Below are 19,499 nucleotides of genomic sequence, written 5' to 3'. Positions count from 1 at the left end.
TATGTTGGGGGAGTCCATTATTTGGCTATTTTTGCATGAGTGACTACTTGAGTTTTGTTGTAGTTCAAGGAGCCGCCTGCCACTTAAATGTTACAAAAGACACGGCTAGGTCATTGTTAGCCAGCACCGCGTAAATCATCGGCCTTGTTTGGCGCAGTTGGATGCAGGCTGGAAACAACAATGCGTCACCCTGTCGGATGAAAACAAGTTTGCGTGCGGAAAAACGAGGCCTGGCAATGAGACGGACGGAGCAAAGCGCCAGGCGAGGGAACGCACTACAACAAACAGCAAAAAAGAATCACAAGACAACACGAGCCCAAAGTGCGCGTGTTCGTAAAGACGAGTCTGACGTGTGATTCATATGTGACTGTCTGGCCTCGGGGATGCCTGACATGACTAATAAGGTCGGCCTTGCTGCTGCAAGATCCGCATCAGCGGGAATTTCACAAGCCAGCGTCCATCCGCTGACCCTCATTAGAAACTCCAGCCAGATGCTTCCACGAGAAAAAGGAACACCGGTACAGTACAGTTTGGAGAGGTTACTATGGCAACAAGGCTGGATCCAAAAACCATTGGTGCCATTCAACAAGCCACTAATCTGACGAATGGAGGTGTCCTCTTCTGAACGCGGGTGTTGTCTGAGCTCCTCTTGTGGGTTTGAAGGACTACTGGCTGCATGCAAACGTTTGGGTAACAAACGAGGCCTCGTTGCAGCCCATTAATCAGGTCCTTGATGGCTTTGGCGGTTTGCTGTCCTCACAAGTCCTTTTGGAGCTTTCGGCTCGACCCCTCATTAATTCTTCACGGGCAAAAACAAGCAAAGTTTGAAAAGCGGCTTCCCAAGTGGAGAATTGGCTGAAGGGCGTGTTTATTTTATTTCTTTTTATAAGGCTAAGGCAGAAGGGGGAGTGCAAAAAAAAAAAAAAAAATGATGGCGCTCTCGTTAGTCTCGTTCTGTGCTCTGGCTGCCAGCCTTCACTGTCACGGGCCAAATGTTGGCTATGATTGGATCTCTGACATTCCCTAACAGCCGGCCTGACGCTCACATATGTGACTGACCACATTAGCAGAAGGGCAGACCACAATAATGACACAGCTCATTCTGTATTATTTCTCTTGGAATGTATTATATGCCTTCCTAATTCATGTTCCATCTTAAATGGAACACATGATGAAAATGGGACTTTTTAATAGCTTCTATACAGCCTAATTGGGGGTGTGTGTGTGTGTGTGTGGGGGGGGGGGGGGGTTCTGGAATAGCAGCCACTATAATTAAGTGTGAAATCAAACAAGCAAGTGCATCTTTTAGAACTAGCTGTGGATTGGTATCATTTGCTGGGTGGGTGGATCACCAAAAGTCACGGTAGTCTCTCGATGGCCTGGAAGATTCCAAGCGTAACCCCGATTTGTACCTAAATTAGAATGTGAGTGAAGATTTGGAAGAAAACACTTGCAGGTCATTTATTGTTGCCCTTGGAGCACGACTTCCCAAGTCATTTTGAACACTGACTTGAGTATTCTTGTGTTTTATCCTCTCCTCAGTGATACATTTTCGCAGTTTGTGAGACTCATGGGGGGGGGGGGGGAAATGTGAAAATAGAAATGACATGATGTGAAAAGTCTCCCATTTTGCACGTAGACGTCAACGATGAGAAAAAAAAAGCAGATCGAAATACGTTTGTGTGTATGTGTGCAGGACAAGAGCTGAGGACGCTATGTTGCTGATCATTCAAACGCTGTCTGGCTTGCTAGCGTGTAGCACGGAAGGTGTCCGCAAACGTGTAAATGTCTTTCCGTGACATCGTGTCAACTCACATGCTTTTTTTTTTCTTTTTCTTTTCTTTCTGCTAACACAAACACTGCAGGCACTGGAACTGAGCACGCACATACATGATAAACCTCTTGATTCATTACTCGGAAGCAAAAACAAACACAAAAAGACAGACTTGAAGAGCGGCCTCTCGCTTGCTCGCTCGCGGCGTGTTGGCTGTCTTGGCGTCAAGCTAGCAGCGGCGTGGGGCCGGCGCGTCGCCGTCACCTCCCGAAGAATAACGAAAGCATAAAGCTTTGTGTCCTTGCTCAAATGATGTTTGCGTGGAGGTTTATTGCGATGGAGGTGAACGCGGCGAGACGTTGGAGAGAGACGACTGGCCGGCCGGTCTGCCCATTCAGTGTTGAGAAAAGCTGAGGCAAAGGTGGAGCGAGCAGCGCCAGCGGATTCGCTGCGGCCCGATGCCTCGGCTATCATCTGGCGTAGTGCTTAATGTAATCTTGAACTTTGTTGCGAAAATCCTCCTGGAAGCAGACAAATACACAATATGTCGTTAACCAGCAGGGGGAGCGCAACACACAAACTGTTCATCATTCCTTCCTTGCCCTTTTTTTAAGCATAACATTTTTTTTTTAATTTCGTTGTATTTCAATCATGAGGATCATTTGAGGCTCTCTTTCCTCGGAAGACTTTGACAGCAAAACGTGTTACTTGTTGTTGTACGAGTTGTTAGCGCATGACTTCATCGAGCGACCTCATTGCTTAATTAACTTGTAAGCCATTTATCAGGATTGCATCATGTCCCTACGCTCTCCCGCAAAGCTGCTGTGAAATGCAAACATTCACCTCGAGCGCTAAGTCTAAAGTCAAAGCAAGCGCGTCGCATTCTAATAATGCTGAGCGTCGATTGACAGCTCCACAAAGTCATCTGTCGAAACGACCATAAGTGGGACAACTGGTGGATTGCGGACGGGGAAGGACGGACCCGCTCGCACAATGTGCTGGAAAGATGCCAGTGACAACTTAATTGTGTGAGTTGTGATGTCCCCAGCCAGAGGACATCTCGCGAAAATCCAATTGCTTTTGGCTCTTGGACACGATGGAGAGGAGCCAAGCTCGCTCGAAGTGAGTCTTTTCTCCTCTCCCAGCGGCAAGGAGCTGAGCTCATTTTCAAAATGAAACTTCCCGTTTGCCTTTCACCTGGTAGCCGACCATGCTGAAAAAGGACCCAAGATAAGTCCATTCAAAAAAGATCATTAGTTAGCCACTTGGGGATGGGAGAAGAAAAAAAGACTTTCCAGCTTCATTTGGCCATTCATTAGCTTGAAGAAACACTGCAGTCTACTAAAAACCCCAGTCGCTCGCTTATCTTCATTTAATTATCTGTGCGAGGAGTTTTCGCCGCCTTTGGGCAGGAAGTGTTTCTCCAAAAACGGCAAGAAAAAGTTGAAAATCAAGCACAGCAAAGCAAAGCCCGGAGGTGACGACTCCAACGCCTTGAGAAACAAATCAGGGAACTCGGTGCGTGAAAATGACAAGGCGGGGCGTAAACAAAGGCTGCGAAAAACAGAATCATGTTTTCACAGTCTGCTCGCTTTTCCTTTTTTTTTTTTTCTTGCCGACCCCTGCGCGTAAATCTCGAGTGTGTAGGTTCTGGTGACCAGCGGCAGAGCCACGCAAAGTGTTTTGCTTCGGGCCATCGAGAAAGTCAATGCAGTGACGGACTATCGACCGACGAGGCCGAGCCACTCGAGAGTCGATTTGCTATGCATGAGCTGCGCAGTCCCGCGAGTCGGCAAGCCTCCGCAAGGTCCCGTCCTGCCTTCGAGAACAATCGTGATTTGCTCCTCTTTGAGCTCGCTTTCCCGTTTCGTTATCCATCTGCGGCATGTGAACGAGAGCGCAAATGCGAGTTTTTCAGCCGAGTACCTGCAGAAAAGTTCCAAAGAAAAAAAAGGCCAGCAGGCGAGTTCATGAATAGCAAAGTGCACTTCCTGCAAACATCCATCCGGCTAAAAAGGGAAAAAGTCACGCATTGGATTCCGCTATTGAATTTCCCGAGGTGCCGTTGAGTGCTGCTTTGACTTGCAAATTGTTGCGGGGCCAAGAGCCTTTGCAAAACACCAGCTGTGCACACGCCCCGCCTACGTCTCGAGAAGCGCCACCCCGGCCGGGCCGGGCCTCCTCATTTATTTCTGAAGATCACGCCGTCAGTCAACGTTAAGCTCGAAAAGGAAACAAAGCGGCTGGTGAATGGAGAACATGTTTTGTCGGCACCACAAACCCACCTTGTCTCTCAAATGATGTTCCGCTGCGTCGATGTTTAACGGGTCATCGAAATTCAACAGGTCCTGAGGTGGACGAGAGAGAAAAAAAATACATTGAACGGGCCGAGAGCCTCCAATAGTAGTGAAACACTAGAAGAATATTTCTCAGATGGCATACAGCAAAAAAAACTTACAGTGAACAAGGAATTCAATCCCCAAACCACGTCCTAGGGGGGGGAAAAAAAAGATTGCGTTCAAAAATAATCCCTCCAAGTTTCGGCTTCTGCATTATGAGTTTGTTTACCTTTAAGGTTCTGGTTGGGGCCCACCCTGTGCCGTCAATCGAATGCTCACGCAGAAGGCTGAAGACAGACAGACAGACAGACAAGACGTCGCCGCCATTTATGTGCTGTGCTTTGAGCAATGTCTTCAAAGTCACATTTCCTACCTTAGGCAGATGTCTCCGTTCTCCGTGATGTTTGGATGCCATACTCTGGTCAGACATCTCACCTTTGGAGGCTGTGAGAGCAAACAGAGCGCTCATTAAATCTCAACTGTCTGCTTTCACATTTTGCTTCGTGTGCCAATCTTTTCATCCAGCGTACACGAGATGTCATTCGGAATTCATTTTGTGGCAATCAAATGGATTTATTTAGCACGCACGCGCACGCACGCGCTTCGGCCAAGACGAGTGGATTTGACTCACCACCATGTTGTAGGCTTCGGGCACATTTATTTCAAACTGAAACCTGCCACTTTGGTAGTAGCCTTCATCTGCAAGCAGAGGCACAAATTGACAGCATGGGAGGAAAATACGCATTGTGACATTTACCTCAACGCTTATGTTAATCTTGCGGTTTAATTCATTCGAGTAAAAAGTTTTAGGACTCAAGCAGGCTTCTGAGTTTTAAGCGGCACGACCGACAGAGCCAGTCGGCGCAAACGATGAGACTTGCCTGGAGGAGCTTTGAATCTTTTATGTCTCTTTGTATGTAAGAAACAACAATGAAGCGCAAACTCCCGACAGGTTCAGGCGGCAGGCGGCAGGCGCTGTGTTTGGCTGACTTCTTGGAATGACTTTCATTTTACTTTGATGATATGCACGCGAGGCAAACGCTTGAAAATCTTATTAGGTTTAAAAAAAAAAAAAAGAAAATGCACATGGACATATGAGGCATTTTGTTTTTGTGTTCATTGTGTCACTGAAAATATGTTCAGTCATCCTTCTGTTTGAAATAAGTGAGACAATGAGTGAAACGGGTTCAGTTGGGCGTGCGTGAAACCCCCTTCCAAGTTCATTAAAAGCAACTGGAGGAAAAAATGAACCACTCACACGAGCAAGGCAGCCTCGAGTGAGGATGACATTACACAAATGTTTTCTTTCGCTGACTCCTGCATTCTTTTGTCACGGCTGCCGAGCACCACCGAGTGCGACGCTCCACGAACAATTAATGGAGGAATTCACAAAGAGTCGTTTTCTCAAGGTGTCCTCATTCGTTATGTTGCGAGTGCAATTTTCCTCAGAGACTATTTTGGGCCTGACATGATAGCAATTCATGTTAGCATTTTCACTTTGATTGCTACAGTGCTGGGGGCTTTGTATCATACATCGAAAGAATTATATGATGCCGTAGCTTTGAAGAAATGAGCAAGTCTTCCTCTGGGAACCCCAACTATGGGATTCACTTAAGAAAAATGACAGCGGACCTTTGCTATAATTGCCGATCTTTGATTTTCGCCATGGATTTTTGCTTACCCAGGCCTTTGCGAAACTTAGCTAGAGGGACCCCAACGATTGGGGCGACAGGGAGACGGATGACTCGCACATAGGGCACGTGTGTGTGCGCAGCACTTTGTGGAAAATCTTACAATGCTCAATTTGCAAGGGAGGGCGGGGGGTGTACGGCAGCCAGGTACGGCCAAATGTCAATTGATCCCACCCGTGGGTCGACGGGGCGCTCTGCTTACCCGGAGACACGGCCAGCTGAAAATGGTGCAACTTGTCCTCATCTGGGAAATTGGCTTTGCATGTACCTGGAAGAGGGAAACAAGTGAATGCATACGGGTGTGCATTTAGACACCAAAATCATTTTTCCAAACACAAGTGCCGAGGCTGAGCGTCCCTATGCAAACATGGCTGAGTTTGAAAGCAGCTCCATACTACCCCCTGCTGTTCAAGGACCTTCACTATATAACTCTGCCTAGTTTGTTGAGAGACGGACGGACGGACGGACGCTATGAGCCATGAAAGATTGAAGTGGCCACTACAACCCCAATCTCCAAATGTCTCCAGCCATTTTTCCCCTCACATGAACCACTGACAGTTTATTTTAAGAGAACGAGGAGTTTCGAAATTCGCATCCCACCAGCGCCGATGATAAATTGGACACGTTGAGGGAACTGACTACTGCAGTAATTGTGAAGACACATTACCTACATGAAAGTATTCAAATGGTAAAAATAACATTCGGACTTACTAGGAAGATTGGCTTCAAGTTCGGCAACTTCTGTGGAGAGTCGACAGTCACAGTTAGCACAGCCAAAGTGAGCTTTGTGAACTTGCCTGGAGGAGAAAATGCAAACCTTTGGTAAGGAGACGGTCCCTGATGGAGACCCTGAGGGTGGCGTCCGAGACTCCGCCGGCCTGGCTCGTCTGCCCGCCATCGTTCCTCCTCAGCTTGCTGGTCAGCGTCAGCATGGCTACCGCAGGCGATGCTGTGCTCCGGCCCGCCCCCTGCCCCGCCGCTCAAACGCCTGTCACAATGGGAGTGACACACACGACATCATCGGTTTGAATCCTTTGAATCAGGGTCTCTGAGCCCAGGTCACCTGTGGTTGCCCTCAGGGCAGCGTTGAACCTAATATTGCATAATTGCCGCTGGATATGATGACTGCATTGGAGATTTTAACAAGTCAATTAAACAAACTGGATGTGCATCGTTACAATGTATTAATCCAGTCACTTTAATCCACTTCCCTGTACATTTCCCAAATCCATTATTCTGATGATCAATTTTCTAGGTCTTAAGGCTTTCTACTGACACGTAGCAGGTTTTGGAACGGGTTCATGTTATTGGGAAGTTTCATTGAGGAAAAGAATGTCATGTGACAGTTGTCACTACATAACTAATAGCTATGTAGTAACCACAACTAGCAAAGAGAATTTCCCCAGCTCATGATCGTGTCACACTGAATAATGTCTCCCCACTGAAAGCAAAAGATGCGAATACAAAACGGCCTACTTTGACTTGTTCAAATGATTGTTTTGAAGTTGTTTTCAAAACTATCCAGCTGACCGGCAGTGTTAGCTTGCGTTATCCGGACGTTGTTTACCTGTAAAAATCGAAGCTAGCAGCCCCTGCTACAGCATCATCGGACGCCCCCCGCTCACTCACTCGCCCAAACGCCACTCTGCGATTGATCGAGGCAATCGCGGATGCAAATGATGATAAGGGGTGATTTGGGGGAGGGACCGGGGCTGGGAATGACCCGAGTGGAACCTCAGCTGTCAGAACTTCTCTCCGGTATCATGGGGAGCGGAAGTGCGATCATGTCCGCGCAGAATGTCCTTCCGGGTAGAAAAGGCAGCGGAATAAAACGTCCGCCACAAATCGTTTCGTTTCAAATCCCTATTTTTCTTATAAAAAAAAAAATACAGCTTTGGTAAATTTGTTTATTTGACAAACCCAAAAGCCTCAGGGCTAAGTCGTTCAAACGAGTTGTAATCACACAAGAGACGTGTTAACGTTTTGAGCATTTTATTTCAAGTCCATCCCAGCCTTACACAATAGCAGAATTCATGATAGTAGTCATACAAATGGGGGACGGAAAAAATTGAAATGCTTTTCTACTTCTGGTTGGGTATCATATCGTCAATGGCCTCCCCCTTCTCTAAGATCTTCTCCATTTCCACCAGCAGCTTGACACCATCCACCACCATCTGCACCAGCTCCACCTCGGAGAATCCCAGTCTGTCCGAGTTGGAGATGTCAAAGACCCCGTCCACGGCGTCGGTGTCCACGCCACCTGATTGACAAACCGCATTGAGTACTCACTCGGCAGAAATGCACCAAAGATCAAATTTGCAGGTACCGGTTCCGCGTTTCTGGAGACGCAGCCTTTTGAGGATCTCCTCGAATTCGCCGTGCTTGCCCAAGTTTGGCAGCTTGACGTGTACGCCGGCGCGCAGGCCGGTGCCCAGGTTGGAGGGGCAGGTCAGGATGTAGCCCAAGTGCTCGTTCCACATGAAGACGCGGCCTTTCTCTTTGAACCTGGCCTCGATCTATCACAGGCAGGGAGCAGAAAGTTGAGTCGCTAAGCACCGGCCACAAAAACCTCCGGTCGACACACCTCAGCCAGTCCGGTGCAGAAGCGGGTGAACACTTCCTTGATATTGCCTCCTTTCTGCATGGAGATGACGCGTAGATGGTCCTCCTCGTTCACCCACACCAGGAAGGTCTTGCCCTCGTTGTGCCTTTGGAACGCGAGAAACTTGACTTCAAGTACAGAAACTTGTGGGATGAGACCTTCCGCCGGCGGTTCCTCACCAGATGCCTCTGCCGTCGGGCCAGTCGCGGGCCATCCTGGAGGCCAGCAGCAGAGGGGACACGGGCTTGTCAAACAGGAAATGGTCATCGATCAGCTGCTGCTGCTCCGCCTCCGACATGTTCTTCAAGGCGTAGTACTGGCCGGTAAAGTCTCCAGTCAGAGAACCCAGAGCTGAAGACGAAGAGAACAATCAAAATTGTGACAAATTGAGCCACGCCAAGTGTGCGTTTCCCTTGACCTTCAATGGAGAGCTTCTCCAAAGCACGCCTCTCTCCTCTGGAGCAGTGCGGCGGCAGGCAGAAGCCTCGGATGCTGCGGCCTGTTCGGACACGGGAGCTGAGAACGTAGTCCGGGTCCAGGTCGTCGCCCCCCTAGACGAGGGGGGCAAAATAAGGTAGCAAATGATTCTTTCATTTTCAACTGCCAGTCAAAAAAATCCACCAACCTGCAGGTTGCCCGGCTCGAGGTCAGTCTTGTGCGTGTCTGTGGGCTTATAGCCGCCATGTCGATCCTCAATCACCATGTCAAAGAGGTCTTTGTAGACGTCGTAGGACTCTTCGTCGCCGGCCACGCAGCCCACGGTCATGATGTAGGGGTGACCTGCAAGAACCAAATGAGTCATCAGAAAGAGCGGCACCGCGCTTGGGAATGCCAAAGTTTTTACCGGGATTGTCCACCCCGGTCTGAATGACGCCGTCGATGGTGAAGCCGCTGCGAGTGGACCTCTCCTTCAACGCGACGTACATGTCCTGAGTCAGGAACTTGGCCATGTGGTTCTTGTGCTGACTGAGATCTGGGAACTCGTCGGCGGCCGTCAGCCCTCTCTTCTTGCGGTTGGCCATTCCTTCAGAGCTAAACGGGAAACAGGAGCGTCAAAGATCCAATGGATGAACTTACGCCAGTCGTTAGGTTGGGCTTCCAATAACAGACAACCGCGTGCAACCATAAAATGCATCAAGGCCTTTTGGAACCAAAGTGATGAAGTCACAAAGCCTGTTTGTATGATGTCATAAGCTTTCCTCCACAAACTAGAACATTCTTGCAGTTGGTTGTATCAAAAGGAAAATATGATCAACTTCATCAAAATTGCATTTGACGTGACTGATTTAGCTTTAGTCAAGAATGTACTTTTGGAAATTTTAAAACTGAACATGTCTTCAGCAACTTTAGAAATATGTGTTTTCTTTTTTCACTTTTTGAATGAGTATTGTATCGTAAAATATTTCCTGAATAATCCCATTTAACATACACATTTTTATATTGATTTCATTTATTCATATTTATTTTATTAGTTGAACATTAGCGATGCACCTGTATGCTCAATTTCAACAATGACTTTTCCCTGTCTATCCATGTGAAAAGCTGAAATGGGTCGTTCTTCTCACTTACCTGATTCAGCAACACTTCAGAAGATCGATGAAATTGTGAATATGCTCTCGCACGCAACAATATTTTTTCTGGACAAAAAAAAAAGGCTGGTTTTATATTATTCGGGCCAGCTCGACGCCGTCGGACGCGCTTTGCATCAAAGGGGCGCGTGTTGTGTTCGTGACGTGTTCAAAGCTCTCAAAGGTGACGAGCGCAACGCAACGAGTTTTGTGCGGTGCTTTTCTCCAAACGCACTTGCGTGACGTTCGGGTTTATTTATTCATTTAATTGAATGACTCTCCTGCGTGACGTCACGCTTGTCGCGCATGCGAGCGCACATTTGACATGGTTTGTTTAAAGGGGTTTTGTCAAATCATAATCTGCCCCCATACGTTTGTAAATAGTAGGTTAGGGTTCTGGGGTTCTTCGACCCCAGACTAATCGCCGCATGCCTCATTTATTGACAAATGTTGGACGATCAATGAGGAAAGGTCAATACAATGTCGCCCTCTTGCGGCAGTTTGTAATATTGTGCTATTCATTTATTTGCCACAATAAGCAACAATTCCTCAAAATAAAAGCACTTTTGAACAGCTACGTGTTATAATGGCGCAGGCTTCTCCTTGTCTATATGTCACGTGGGCCATCTTTGCTTGCCAGCAGGTAGAAATACTTGACACCCACCACCACTTGCGTCTCTGCGGAGGTCACCTTCATGATGGACATCAACCTGGAGAGACGTAGGCAGGCAGGGGAAAAACGCATTTCTAAAAACATGCCTGCGATGTCACCACGGTGGAGGAGCTGTCAAAATCACCTTTGGCAAATGTCCTGCGAGAGCTTCTCTGCCTTTTGGGGGTCTTCCCTCACTAGAGCCTGATAGCTGGAGAAAGATTCCACAAAGCCCATGAAGCCGCAGAGCGGCATGGGCGTCTTCACCCACACGTTCTCGCACCTGCAGCGGAAAATCATCCACAATGTCGTTTCTCTCGTTCAGAAGAGAAGACGGCGTGCCTATTCCAGGTCGCTGCGTGCTTTACCACTCTTTGTCAGCGTAAGGGATGGAATCGTAGGCCTCCCGGTACAAGTCGATCGAACTTGGACCGAGAAGAGGACTGCGATAAGGACGCAAAGCCGCGTAGAACTGAAGAGCAAATTACAAGCGCAGGATTCACAACCGTTGGCTGACGTTTACCAAAAACCCCCACCTCTTTGCAAACTTGGTTGAGGGACTGCAGGCAGCAGCCCGGATAGTCCAGTTCCATATCCAGAGTGTAGTTGAGCAAAGCCAGGCAACCGTGAGGCTGCAGGACCCTGTGGGCTTCATGCAAGAAGCGCCGTCGGTCAAACCAATGGAAGGCGGACATGGCCGTTATCAGGTCCACTGAGCTGTCGGCAAACGGGAGCTCCTCAGCCACGCACTGTCTGAAGGTGCCATACACATGCACAAAAAGCACCTTTAACATTCAGGACGCTGGCATCCATCTCATCAGGGTTGTTGGTAGGAATGGGAGTCGGGAACCGCTTCTTGACTGGGATTGCGAAACGGTGACATTCGACATCCAAACGAGGGCTTGCACAGTTAGGTCATTTTCACATTCACATTGAATCTTCTCCAAGTGACCTACCTATAAGTGACGTTTGGCTCTCGAGCACGCTGCAAAGCCACCTCCAGCTGGGCGGGGCTCACGTCCGTGCCAACCACGGACGCAAAGTGTTTGGCCAGCAGCACCGTACCTTGCCCAGAGCCGCAGCCCACATCCACGGCCAGCAACAAGGGTCCACCTTTCTAACGACATTGACTCTTGATCGGCTACTTGCGTCCCGAACAACGTGTGCTTGAGCGCCTGCCTACCTGTTTTTCCACAAATGTAATCACATGCTGGATCAGCTGATCCGATGGGGAAACTCTGTACTTCCAATAAGAAGCGGCATGAGCTTTGCCCTCAAATAGACGGTGAGCCATGACCAGTTGAAAGATTTGAACGTCTCGTCGGGGAGTAGAGGACCGCGCTCAATATTCAGGTCACATGTACGGGCAGTAACAGTGGGCCGATTGTAAAACCGGGAGGCCCCCATTAGAGTGTTTGACAGTGAGCGCCTTTAAAGAGAAAGCGTCTTATTTTCTTGTTGGGTGTCATCGTGGAACGCTGCAGACGACATCAAGCCACGGCTAATTTCACCCTGTAAATCGCAATGCCCAATTCGGATTGCGAAATATCCTTTCATGTCAATTGTTCAGACGCGTGAACGGAACGTGCACACGCACACCACGACCTCGAGTGACACGCACAAGGATTGTTTATCATCATCAGGGTTTGTTGATGGGTCGTCTGGACAATTTGTCGGACTGACTGAAAAACATGTTTGTTATTGTAGAATGCCCCACGAGAGCACTTTGCTACTAATTGTTCTCGAGGGACAGCGATAGGGACAAATAATGACCTGTTGACCATCTCTGGATAGAAATATTTTTTCATGTTCTGTTTGTGTTTGCATTGGAATTACATTTCATCGTAGTAGAAGCTTGGATCTTAGTTTAACCTCACTCATGCGATATAAATATCCATCAGAAGTGAAATTAAATCAAGTAACTGTTTTCAAAACAAGTAAAACCGATTAAGGAAAACAGCAACCGAATATGACAAACTCGTTAGATTCAAATTAAATTAAAAAAAGCACTTGGAGTTCAATTAAAGTAAAATGACAAATTCTTGTTAATTAACACTTGGAGTCGCTTTCTTAAAAAAACAGACTTAAATCTTGAGCTACTGACAGGCTGAGTCATATCACATAAATAGCCTTTTCTAATTTGAAAAAAAGTGTATCGAGACCGAAGGGAAACGTATCCATGCCTTTATCTTTATTATATTTATGATATTAAACAATCGCAACTATTCTTTTTATTCCTAGTTTTATATTTATATTTTTTATTAAACGGACGAATGAACTCAGTCTTCATGAATCACGTCATTTCCATCGATCTGCACATGCCACGTGGCTGTAAATGAGTTGTTCTGATCCAACGCCAGATCGGAATTGATCCCATCGCACGTAAACAGCTGATCAGAGATCTTGGATCAGAATGAGCAAGAATTCTGCACGGTAAGTCCATTCAAAGACCTCAGAATGGGGCCTTAATGGCAACGGAGGGAAAATGACAGGATGTGGCTCGCTTCACCGTACAACAAGAAAAAAAGGCTGACAAGAGGGAAACGCTTGGAACAGGAGTTGAAGTTCGTCCTGACACTTTACGTGACAGCTCAACTCCAAATATTTTATTGCGTAGTAAAAATAATTTGATTTGATTGGCAGCGTTGCGTCCCTGGTGGCTGAAGTCAGAGCGCTCGATCCAAGGCTTGACGAAAGGCCAACATCCGGCGAGTTGTTGGGGCGTCGACGTGACAGGCAGCCATTGGTCGGCCCGGGTCCCAAAGGTCACGCCGTGCTCTTCTCAAAGCCCTTAACTAGCCGGCGGCGCGCACACTCGTTCGGAGGGGCGGTCGCGCGTCTCCCGGCTGCATGTGTGTGCTGCGCTCACTTAGTGCGCCAGGTTGTTTATGATGGAAAATGTTTCCGTTGGCGCAATCCTCACTCTCTCTGGTTTGAATTTCCCATTTGTATACCGAATGATCCTGTTTGCGCTGGTGTTGTTGTGCTACTTTGTCATCCTGCTGAATAATTTCACCATTATTGTTGTCATCCTTGCTGACAGGAAGCTCCACAAGCCCATGTATATTCTTCTGTGTAACTTGTGCATCAATGCCGTGTACGGGTCGCTGGGCCTCTACCCCAAGTTCCTGGTGGACCTCCTGTCGTCTCATGTGATTTCTTACGCCGGCTGCATGTTGCAGGGTTTTGTCATACACTCATCAAGTTGCTGCGATTTTTCCATCTTGGCGCTGATGGCTTACGACAGGTACGTGGCCCTGTGTCGGCCTCTGGTTTATCAGTCTTACATGACGAGGCAGAGAATGTCCCTCTTTGTGTTTTTCTCCTGGTTCATCCCTCTCTTTTGTATGTTTATGAACACGGCGTCCATCTTGGGCAAAGAGCTGTGCGGCTTTCACATCAACAGGCTCTACTGCGTCAACCAGATGGTGGTCAAGCTCATTTGCTCGCCACCCAGATCCCACACCATCATCACCTGGCTGAACGTTACCTTTTATTTTTTTCATTTCCTGTTTATTTGCTGGTCTTACGGATATCTGTTCAAAGTGTGCATTTCGTCCACGCAGATGTGGAAGAAGTTCAAGCAGACGTGCATGCCGCATGTCATCTGCCTGGTCATTTACAGCACCACCGTGCTGTTGGATTTGTCGTACATGAGATTCGGTTCGCCCGACGTGTCGCAACACTTGAACAACTTTATGGCCATCGAGTTTCTACTCATTCCTCCAATTTTCAATCCGCTCATCTACGGGCTGCAGCTGACGCTCATCCGCAATAGGGTTGCGGGCCTTTTTCACAGCAAAAAGAAGATCCACAGCTTTTAGAGAGAGATGAGACTGTGGATGGATGGAATGGTTGTGAAAGAGGCTTTTGTTATCATTTCTCTCGGAGCCAACGCAGAATATCCTTTTCACATAATGTCATTTCCAGGTTCATTTAAATAAAGTAGAATTTAGTAGAAAATTGGTTGATATTGGTCATTAGATTATTCAAATGTGTTTATTACATGCCTTCCACAATGCCAACTCTTGTCTAATTTTTGTTTTTTATCCTATTAATGTCACATGCTTATATCTCAACATAGTCAATTGTCTCTGTTGTCAGCTTTCTTAATATTGATGTTAAAATCTTGACATTACTTTTTTTTAAAATTGGATTGAAACCTATAAATATTTTTTTTATGTTTGAGGAAGATGAGAACATTGCGGGGGCCTTTGAGGACTCCTGGTAGAGACAAACTCACACTTGCATTCGCATATTTAATGAAGCAAGCATTTGCGTTTTGGGGTTGCGGCAGGAGCACATGGAGACGGAATGATTCATTAAAGGAGATATCAAGTGAAAATTTGTCTTTACTATTTGATATACTATGTGGCCCTACTAGTCTAAAAAGCTCTTCTGACAAATTTGTAGCCATCTTGTCTCTAGCTGTCGACTGAAAAGGACATCACAGCTCAGGTAGCGACCAATCACGGCTCAGCTTGCAGGTGACATCATTGTGACCAATTTCCTGTGATTCTTAAGCATGGATTCGCAGTTTCAAGTTGGGCCACGAGCGCCGGCTAGTGGAGCGCCAAATAATTCCAATTTTGCACCTGTGGACTGTGACAGTCGCATATTTTAGCAGTCAAGTATAGATTAGCTGCCAAGGAGATGCTCAGTTATAATTTAGCTGAGTAGAACCTAACGGTGAGTGTTTAAAAAGAAAAATGGCTATCCAGACTTTATTTGACTCACACGAAAAAGGCGTCAGAAAGCAAACATGCAACAATTCGATTTTTCCATTTGATTGGCATTGTCGCGTCCCTGTTGGCTTGAGCGCTGAAGTCAAGGCTTGACGAAAGGCCTACATCCGCCGACGTGACAGGCAGCCATTGGTCGGCTCGGGTCCCAAAGGTCACGCCGTGCTCATCCCAAAGCCTTTAACTAGCCGGCGGCCCGCTCGCTCGTTCGGAGGGGCGGCCACGCGTCTCCCACCTGCGTTTGCGTCATGAGGTAATTTGATGCGTCTGCGCGGAGGTTGTTTACGATGCAAAATGTTTCCAGTGTCACGATGCTCACTCTCTCTGGTTTGAATTTCCCCTTTGTGCACCGGCTAATCCTTTTTGTCCTTGTGCTGCTATGGTACCTCATCATCCTGCTGAGTAATGTCACCATTATTGTTGTCATCCTTACTGACAAGAAGCTCCACAAGCCCATGTATGTTTTTCTGTGTAACTTATGCATCAATGCCGTGTACGGGTCTGTGGGCTTCTACCCCAAGTTCCTGGTGGACCTCCTGTCGTCTCATGTGATTTCTTACGCCGGCTGCTTGCTGCAGGGCTTCGTCATACACTCGTCCAATACGTACGATTTTTCCATCTTGGCGCTGATGGCTTACGACAGGTACGTGGCCCTGTGTCAGCCTCTGGTTTATCAATCTTACATGACGAGGCAGAGAGTGTCCCTCTTTGTGTTTTTCTCCTGGTTCATGCCTCTCTTTTGTATGTTTACGAACACGGCGTCCATCTTGGGCAAAAAGCTGTGCGGCTCTCACATCAACAGACTCTACTGCGTCAACCAGATGGTGGTCAGCCTCATTTGCTCGCCACCCAGATCCCACACCATCATCACCTGGCTGAACGTTGCCTTTTATTTTTTTCATTTCCTCTTTGTTTGTTGGTCTTACGTGTATCTGATTAAAATGTGCATTTCGACCACGCAGACGTGGAAGAGGTTCAAGCAGACGTGCATGCCGCATGCCATCTGCCTCATCACTTACACCGGCACCGTGCTGTTGGATTTGTTGTATATGAGATTCGGTTCGGCCGACGTGTCGCAACACTTGAACAACTTTATGACCATTGAGTTTCTACTCATTCCCCCTATTTTGAATCCGCTCATCTACGGGTTGCAGCTGACACACATCCGCAACAGGATAGCGGGCCTTCTTCACACCAAAAAGAAGATCCACAGCTTTTAGATTGAAATGAAACTGTTGTGAAGGATGCGTTTGTCAAGGAAAGACAAAACTGAATGTTGAATCTCATTTTTGCTATGCTTATTGTAATTCACTTTCACATAATGATATGCACACTCATCTACATGCATTAGAATATTAGTATAGTTTTTATTTACTTTTTTTTTTTTTTTTGGTATTCATGACAAGAATAAAAATTTTCTTTTTCACATTTACGCCTTTGTACCGAGTCTTCATTAAACAGACCACGGAGTAAATAAAATAATAATAAAAAAAAAAAAAGCATACTCCGCGTCACTTGGTGACGCTAGTGCACCGCAGCATCCAGCGAGTTCTCCGACCCGCGGAGCCACAGCGTCGGAGAAGAAGGCCGAACCGCCCGCCCGCCCGCCCGCATCCATCCAGGCAGCCAGGCAGCCTCCTAAATCGTGCGGCACGTCCAGTCAAAGCTCCAACGCCACCGCACATGCGATCGCCAGCAGAGCAGCGCTCCAAGCTTCCTCGCTTCTTCTGCGTTCCACGCCACCGTCGGACGACGCGCAGGCTTCTTTCTGTCTGTTTGTTTTCTCCCCCCACGGTGAAGATCTGTGAGTACCGAACCGCCTGCTAATATTGTCTCGTTTGGGTGTCTTTGTGCAATACCACACGATCTTTATTTAAGATGGCATCTGCGTGTGTTACATTGGCTGTGGAGGGCGGAACGGTGGCAAAAATAAACAACCCCCCCACGCCAAAAAAAAAAAAATCGCGAGGCGGCTGTCGTGTCCCCTCGGTTGTACCTGACAGCGCTGCCCGATCTACCGCATCGCGCTCGGTCAACCGAGGAAAGCTCTCGCGCAGTTTTGGTTGCAACGCATCGGGGGGGTGTTAATGCAGGTGTTCGCCGCAGTGTGCCGTCAGATGATGTCTTGGATGGACTGGCAAGATTGGATGAGATTAGAGAGACAGGGAAAAAAAACGATATTGGGCGTTCGGGCGGTCCCGTGGATGATTAAAACACCCCGTGACGTTGGGCCCGGTTGCGATTTGTTATTGTAAGCATGCAGTCGCTTGTCTTGCTGGGTTTTTTTTTTTGCACACTCCAATATTATTATACAAAGTGATATAGATTTATGATTACGAGATGTCAATATGCCAGGGTCCATTTTTGGGGAATCCTGTCTGACCTTTGCTGGATGGTTAGCATGGCAGCCTGACAGTTCCTAGGATGGGGCTTCAAATGCATGTTCTCCAAATATTTGTCATCACTGTCGTTTTATTTTACGGGACGCTGCTCGTGTTGGCGCCTTGACGATCGAGTGACCCCGACACGTCCTCGATATGAGCCGTGGCTTGCAAAAGCGGGAGCCGACCGAGCGCTGGATGGTGGCAGTCAACTTGGCGTTAGCCCGCAACAGTACAGTTTGCTGCTTCTTGCTGAGTCATCTGTTATCAAATATTTATATATGAAATAAAAATGCAGCTTCTCAAAGCAAAATTGCCCTAATATGTTGTATTATTTACAAAAGATTTTTACTGCTGACCTTGCTGATGTGACATGCTTTAAGTGGACTGTGTGCGTGTGAGTTTTGACCCCACCACACACACACACACCACTGCATGCGGCCGCGGGGGTGCCTCGGCTGTATGTTGGCAAATCCAAGCAGTGGCAGTCAAGAGGCCAACGTAGCTGGCCGTGAGGGCAAGTCTCTTATAATCTAAGTGTCGTACGTAACCGGAGGCAACGGGATGAGACCCCCACATCCCCGTGGACAGAGCTCTCATCCATCCATATGGCCCCTGCCTCCAAGACGTGCTTGTTTTAGCCTTGATGGATGCGCCGTTGCTAAATAAGGAACCAAGTCCCAGTCCACAACATTTGTATCGCACGTGTATGAAGAAAACCTCAGGGACTTGATGGCGGGGGTGGGATTTCCTCACTTCTTCCAGGAGTTAGAGCTGAAAAGCCGAGTTTCACTGTCTGAAGCGAAAATGTCGGACCACTTTGGCAGGCTATAGACGGTGCAGCAGCGTCGAAAGTAAGAAAGTTGAAAGGAAAAAGACACAACTGCATTCGCCCCACTCCATCTTAGCCTTTCATGCGCGCTCAGCATTTGCGTTGCACAAGGGAATAAGAGCTTTTTTTCATGGCATTTGCCGCTGAAACTGCTGAGAGCGCTTCATCAGACTAACAAAGTAGGCCACGCAAGAGAGCGAGCGAGCGAGCGAGCGAGAACCTTGAGCGAAAGCAATCTTCCTTGCTCCTGTCGGGGAAGTGCGGCGAGTCTTTCCGGTCCTCACTTGTCTCTCATCTGTGATGAGAGTCGTTTGGACATTGGGCTATGAATATGGACAAAAGCAAGAGTTGGAGGGGCTAGTGCAAATGATGCCGCGTGACCCCGGCTCGCGTGACTTCTTGGCTTCCCTTGGGGCGGCTACATCAATGCCGCTCCATCGGCCGTGCCACCAAATTATGGCGGGCCGCAGGTTGTGGCCCTTATTCATGCGTTAGTCTTACTTGTGACGCACTGGCTTATGCATAATGCATCACTCTTACTTAAGGGGTGAAATCTATAAATACAAATAAAGTACACGGTCTTCCAAGTGTCCACGTCGGGCCCGCCCCGTACCTATTTTAGGTCATCCGGAGTTCTCGGCGAAAGTACGAGAAAGGGCGAATTGCACATGCCGCGTGACGTTAGCATCACACGCACACGCATGCAGACAGCCACTATATGTCCTGACTCTGACTCTGATTATTGTGACAGAGCGGTCGCTGAAATTTAGAAAATTTAAAAATGTTATAGGACTGGCACCAGTTATTGAATCAATTCAATACATTTTCTAAACAGTGGTTGTAAAATATGTCTGGAAGCTTTGCAATTTCTACCCCCAAAAAAAACATTTGCTCCACTCGGCAAGGAATGGTGTGTAA

The 19,499-nt window shown here is 47.6% G+C and overlaps 6 protein-coding genes across 7 annotated transcripts in view; 3 read left to right on the top strand and 3 right to left on the bottom strand.

Annotated features, from left to right (window-relative positions):
• Window positions 1–1,435: 1,435 nt before the first annotated feature.
• On the bottom strand, window positions 1,436–7,602 carry ube2f (ubiquitin-conjugating enzyme E2F (putative)). Its single transcript, XM_061287657.1, has 10 exons — window positions 7,372–7,602; window positions 6,622–6,792; window positions 6,516–6,545; window positions 6,007–6,072; window positions 4,745–4,812; window positions 4,487–4,557; window positions 4,343–4,400; window positions 4,233–4,265; window positions 4,060–4,122; window positions 1,436–2,295 (listed from the first exon to the last, which is right to left on the bottom strand). Exons 2-10 carry the CDS (start codon window positions 6,734–6,736, stop codon window positions 2,245–2,247), a joined length of 555 nt encoding a protein of 184 aa, XP_061143641.1. The 5' UTR covers window positions 6,737–6,792; window positions 7,372–7,602; the 3' UTR covers window positions 1,436–2,244.
• A 177-nt stretch (window positions 7,603–7,779) lies between these two features.
• On the bottom strand, window positions 7,780–9,533 carry LOC133159735 (creatine kinase, testis isozyme-like). Its single transcript, XM_061287051.1, has 7 exons — window positions 9,251–9,533; window positions 9,032–9,186; window positions 8,825–8,957; window positions 8,586–8,757; window positions 8,389–8,512; window positions 8,131–8,320; window positions 7,780–8,064 (listed from the first exon to the last, which is right to left on the bottom strand). The coding sequence occupies exons 1-7, from the start codon at window positions 9,426–9,428 to the stop codon at window positions 7,886–7,888; spliced, it is 1,131 nt and encodes a 376-aa protein (XP_061143035.1). The 5' UTR covers window positions 9,429–9,533; the 3' UTR covers window positions 7,780–7,885.
• Window positions 9,534–10,484: 951 nt separating this feature from the next.
• On the bottom strand, window positions 10,485–11,972 carry LOC133159942 (putative methyltransferase DDB_G0268948). Its single transcript, XM_061287355.1, has 6 exons — window positions 11,810–11,972; window positions 11,583–11,743; window positions 11,163–11,379; window positions 10,995–11,098; window positions 10,772–10,909; window positions 10,485–10,684 (listed from the first exon to the last, which is right to left on the bottom strand). The coding sequence occupies exons 1-6, from the start codon at window positions 11,918–11,920 to the stop codon at window positions 10,582–10,584; spliced, it is 834 nt and encodes a 277-aa protein (XP_061143339.1). The 5' UTR covers window positions 11,921–11,972; the 3' UTR covers window positions 10,485–10,581.
• A 1,542-nt stretch (window positions 11,973–13,514) lies between these two features.
• Window positions 13,515–14,517, top strand: LOC133159904 (olfactory receptor 6E1-like). The gene has a single exon (XM_061287306.1). The coding sequence runs from the start codon at window positions 13,515–13,517 to the stop codon at window positions 14,448–14,450; it is 936 nt and encodes a 311-aa protein (XP_061143290.1). The 3' UTR covers window positions 14,451–14,517.
• A 1,135-nt stretch (window positions 14,518–15,652) lies between these two features.
• Window positions 15,653–16,588, top strand: LOC133159901 (olfactory receptor 6E1-like). The gene has a single exon (XM_061287304.1). It carries the CDS (start codon window positions 15,656–15,658, stop codon window positions 16,586–16,588), a length of 933 nt encoding a protein of 310 aa, XP_061143288.1. The 5' UTR covers window positions 15,653–15,655.
• Window positions 16,589–16,973: 385 nt separating this feature from the next.
• adarb1b (adenosine deaminase RNA specific B1b) overlaps window positions 16,974–19,499 on the top strand; it is a 42,705-nt gene continuing 40,179 nt past the window's right edge. For both annotated transcript variants that reach the window (XM_061286666.1, XM_061286665.1), the window contains exon 1: window positions 16,974–17,172. The gene's annotated coding sequence lies outside the window, so the exon portion shown is untranslated. The remainder of the gene's footprint in view (window positions 17,173–19,499) is intronic.

This window comes from Syngnathus typhle, linkage group LG9 (assembly GCF_033458585.1).
Source record: "Syngnathus typhle isolate RoL2023-S1 ecotype Sweden linkage group LG9, RoL_Styp_1.0, whole genome shotgun sequence".
In the NCBI taxonomy this organism is placed as follows: Eukaryota; Metazoa; Chordata; class Actinopteri; order Syngnathiformes; family Syngnathidae; genus Syngnathus; species Syngnathus typhle.
The sequence above is the reverse complement of the archived record's forward strand: the minus strand, read 5'-3'. Positions and strand labels throughout refer to the sequence as shown.

Bases quoted from the DNA above. Each gene is read 5' to 3' on its own strand.
- ube2f (XM_061287657.1), bottom strand. From the start codon at position 6,736: ATGCTGACGCTGACCAGCAAGCTGAGGAGGAACGATGGCGGGCAGACG. The intron at 4,813-6,006 runs GTAAGCAGAGCG...CTCTGCTTGCAG, and splicing joins TCAGCTGGCCGTGTCTCCGG to ATGAAGGCTACTACCAAAGT. The intron at 4,123-4,232 runs GTAAGTTTTTTT...CGTCCACCTCAG, and splicing joins GATTGAATTCCTTGTTCACT to GACCTGTTGAATTTCGATGA.
- LOC133159735 (XM_061287051.1), bottom strand. From the start codon at position 9,428: ATGGCCAACCGCAAGAAGAGAGGGCTGACGGCCGCCGACGAGTTCCCA. The intron at 9,187-9,250 runs GTAAAAACTTTG...TGGTTCTTGCAG, and splicing joins GACCGGGGTGGACAATCCCG to GTCACCCCTACATCATGACC. The intron at 8,513-8,585 runs GTGAGGAACCGC...CGCGTTCCAAAG, and splicing joins CCCGACGGCAGAGGCATCTG to GCACAACGAGGGCAAGACCT.
- LOC133159942 (XM_061287355.1), bottom strand. From the start codon at position 11,920: ATGGCTCACCGTCTATTTGAGGGCAAAGCTCATGCCGCTTCTTATTGG. The intron at 11,380-11,582 runs GTAGGTCACTTG...TGGCACCTTCAG, and splicing joins GAGCCAAACGTCACTTATAG to ACAGTGCGTGGCTGAGGAGC. The intron at 10,685-10,771 runs GTGATTTTGACA...ACGTCTCTCCAG, and splicing joins TCGCAGGACATTTGCCAAAG to GTTGATGTCCATCATGAAGG.
- LOC133159904 (XM_061287306.1), top strand. From the start codon at position 13,515: ATGATGGAAAATGTTTCCGTTGGCGCAATCCTCACTCTCTCTGGTTTG.
- LOC133159901 (XM_061287304.1), top strand. From the start codon at position 15,656: ATGCAAAATGTTTCCAGTGTCACGATGCTCACTCTCTCTGGTTTGAAT.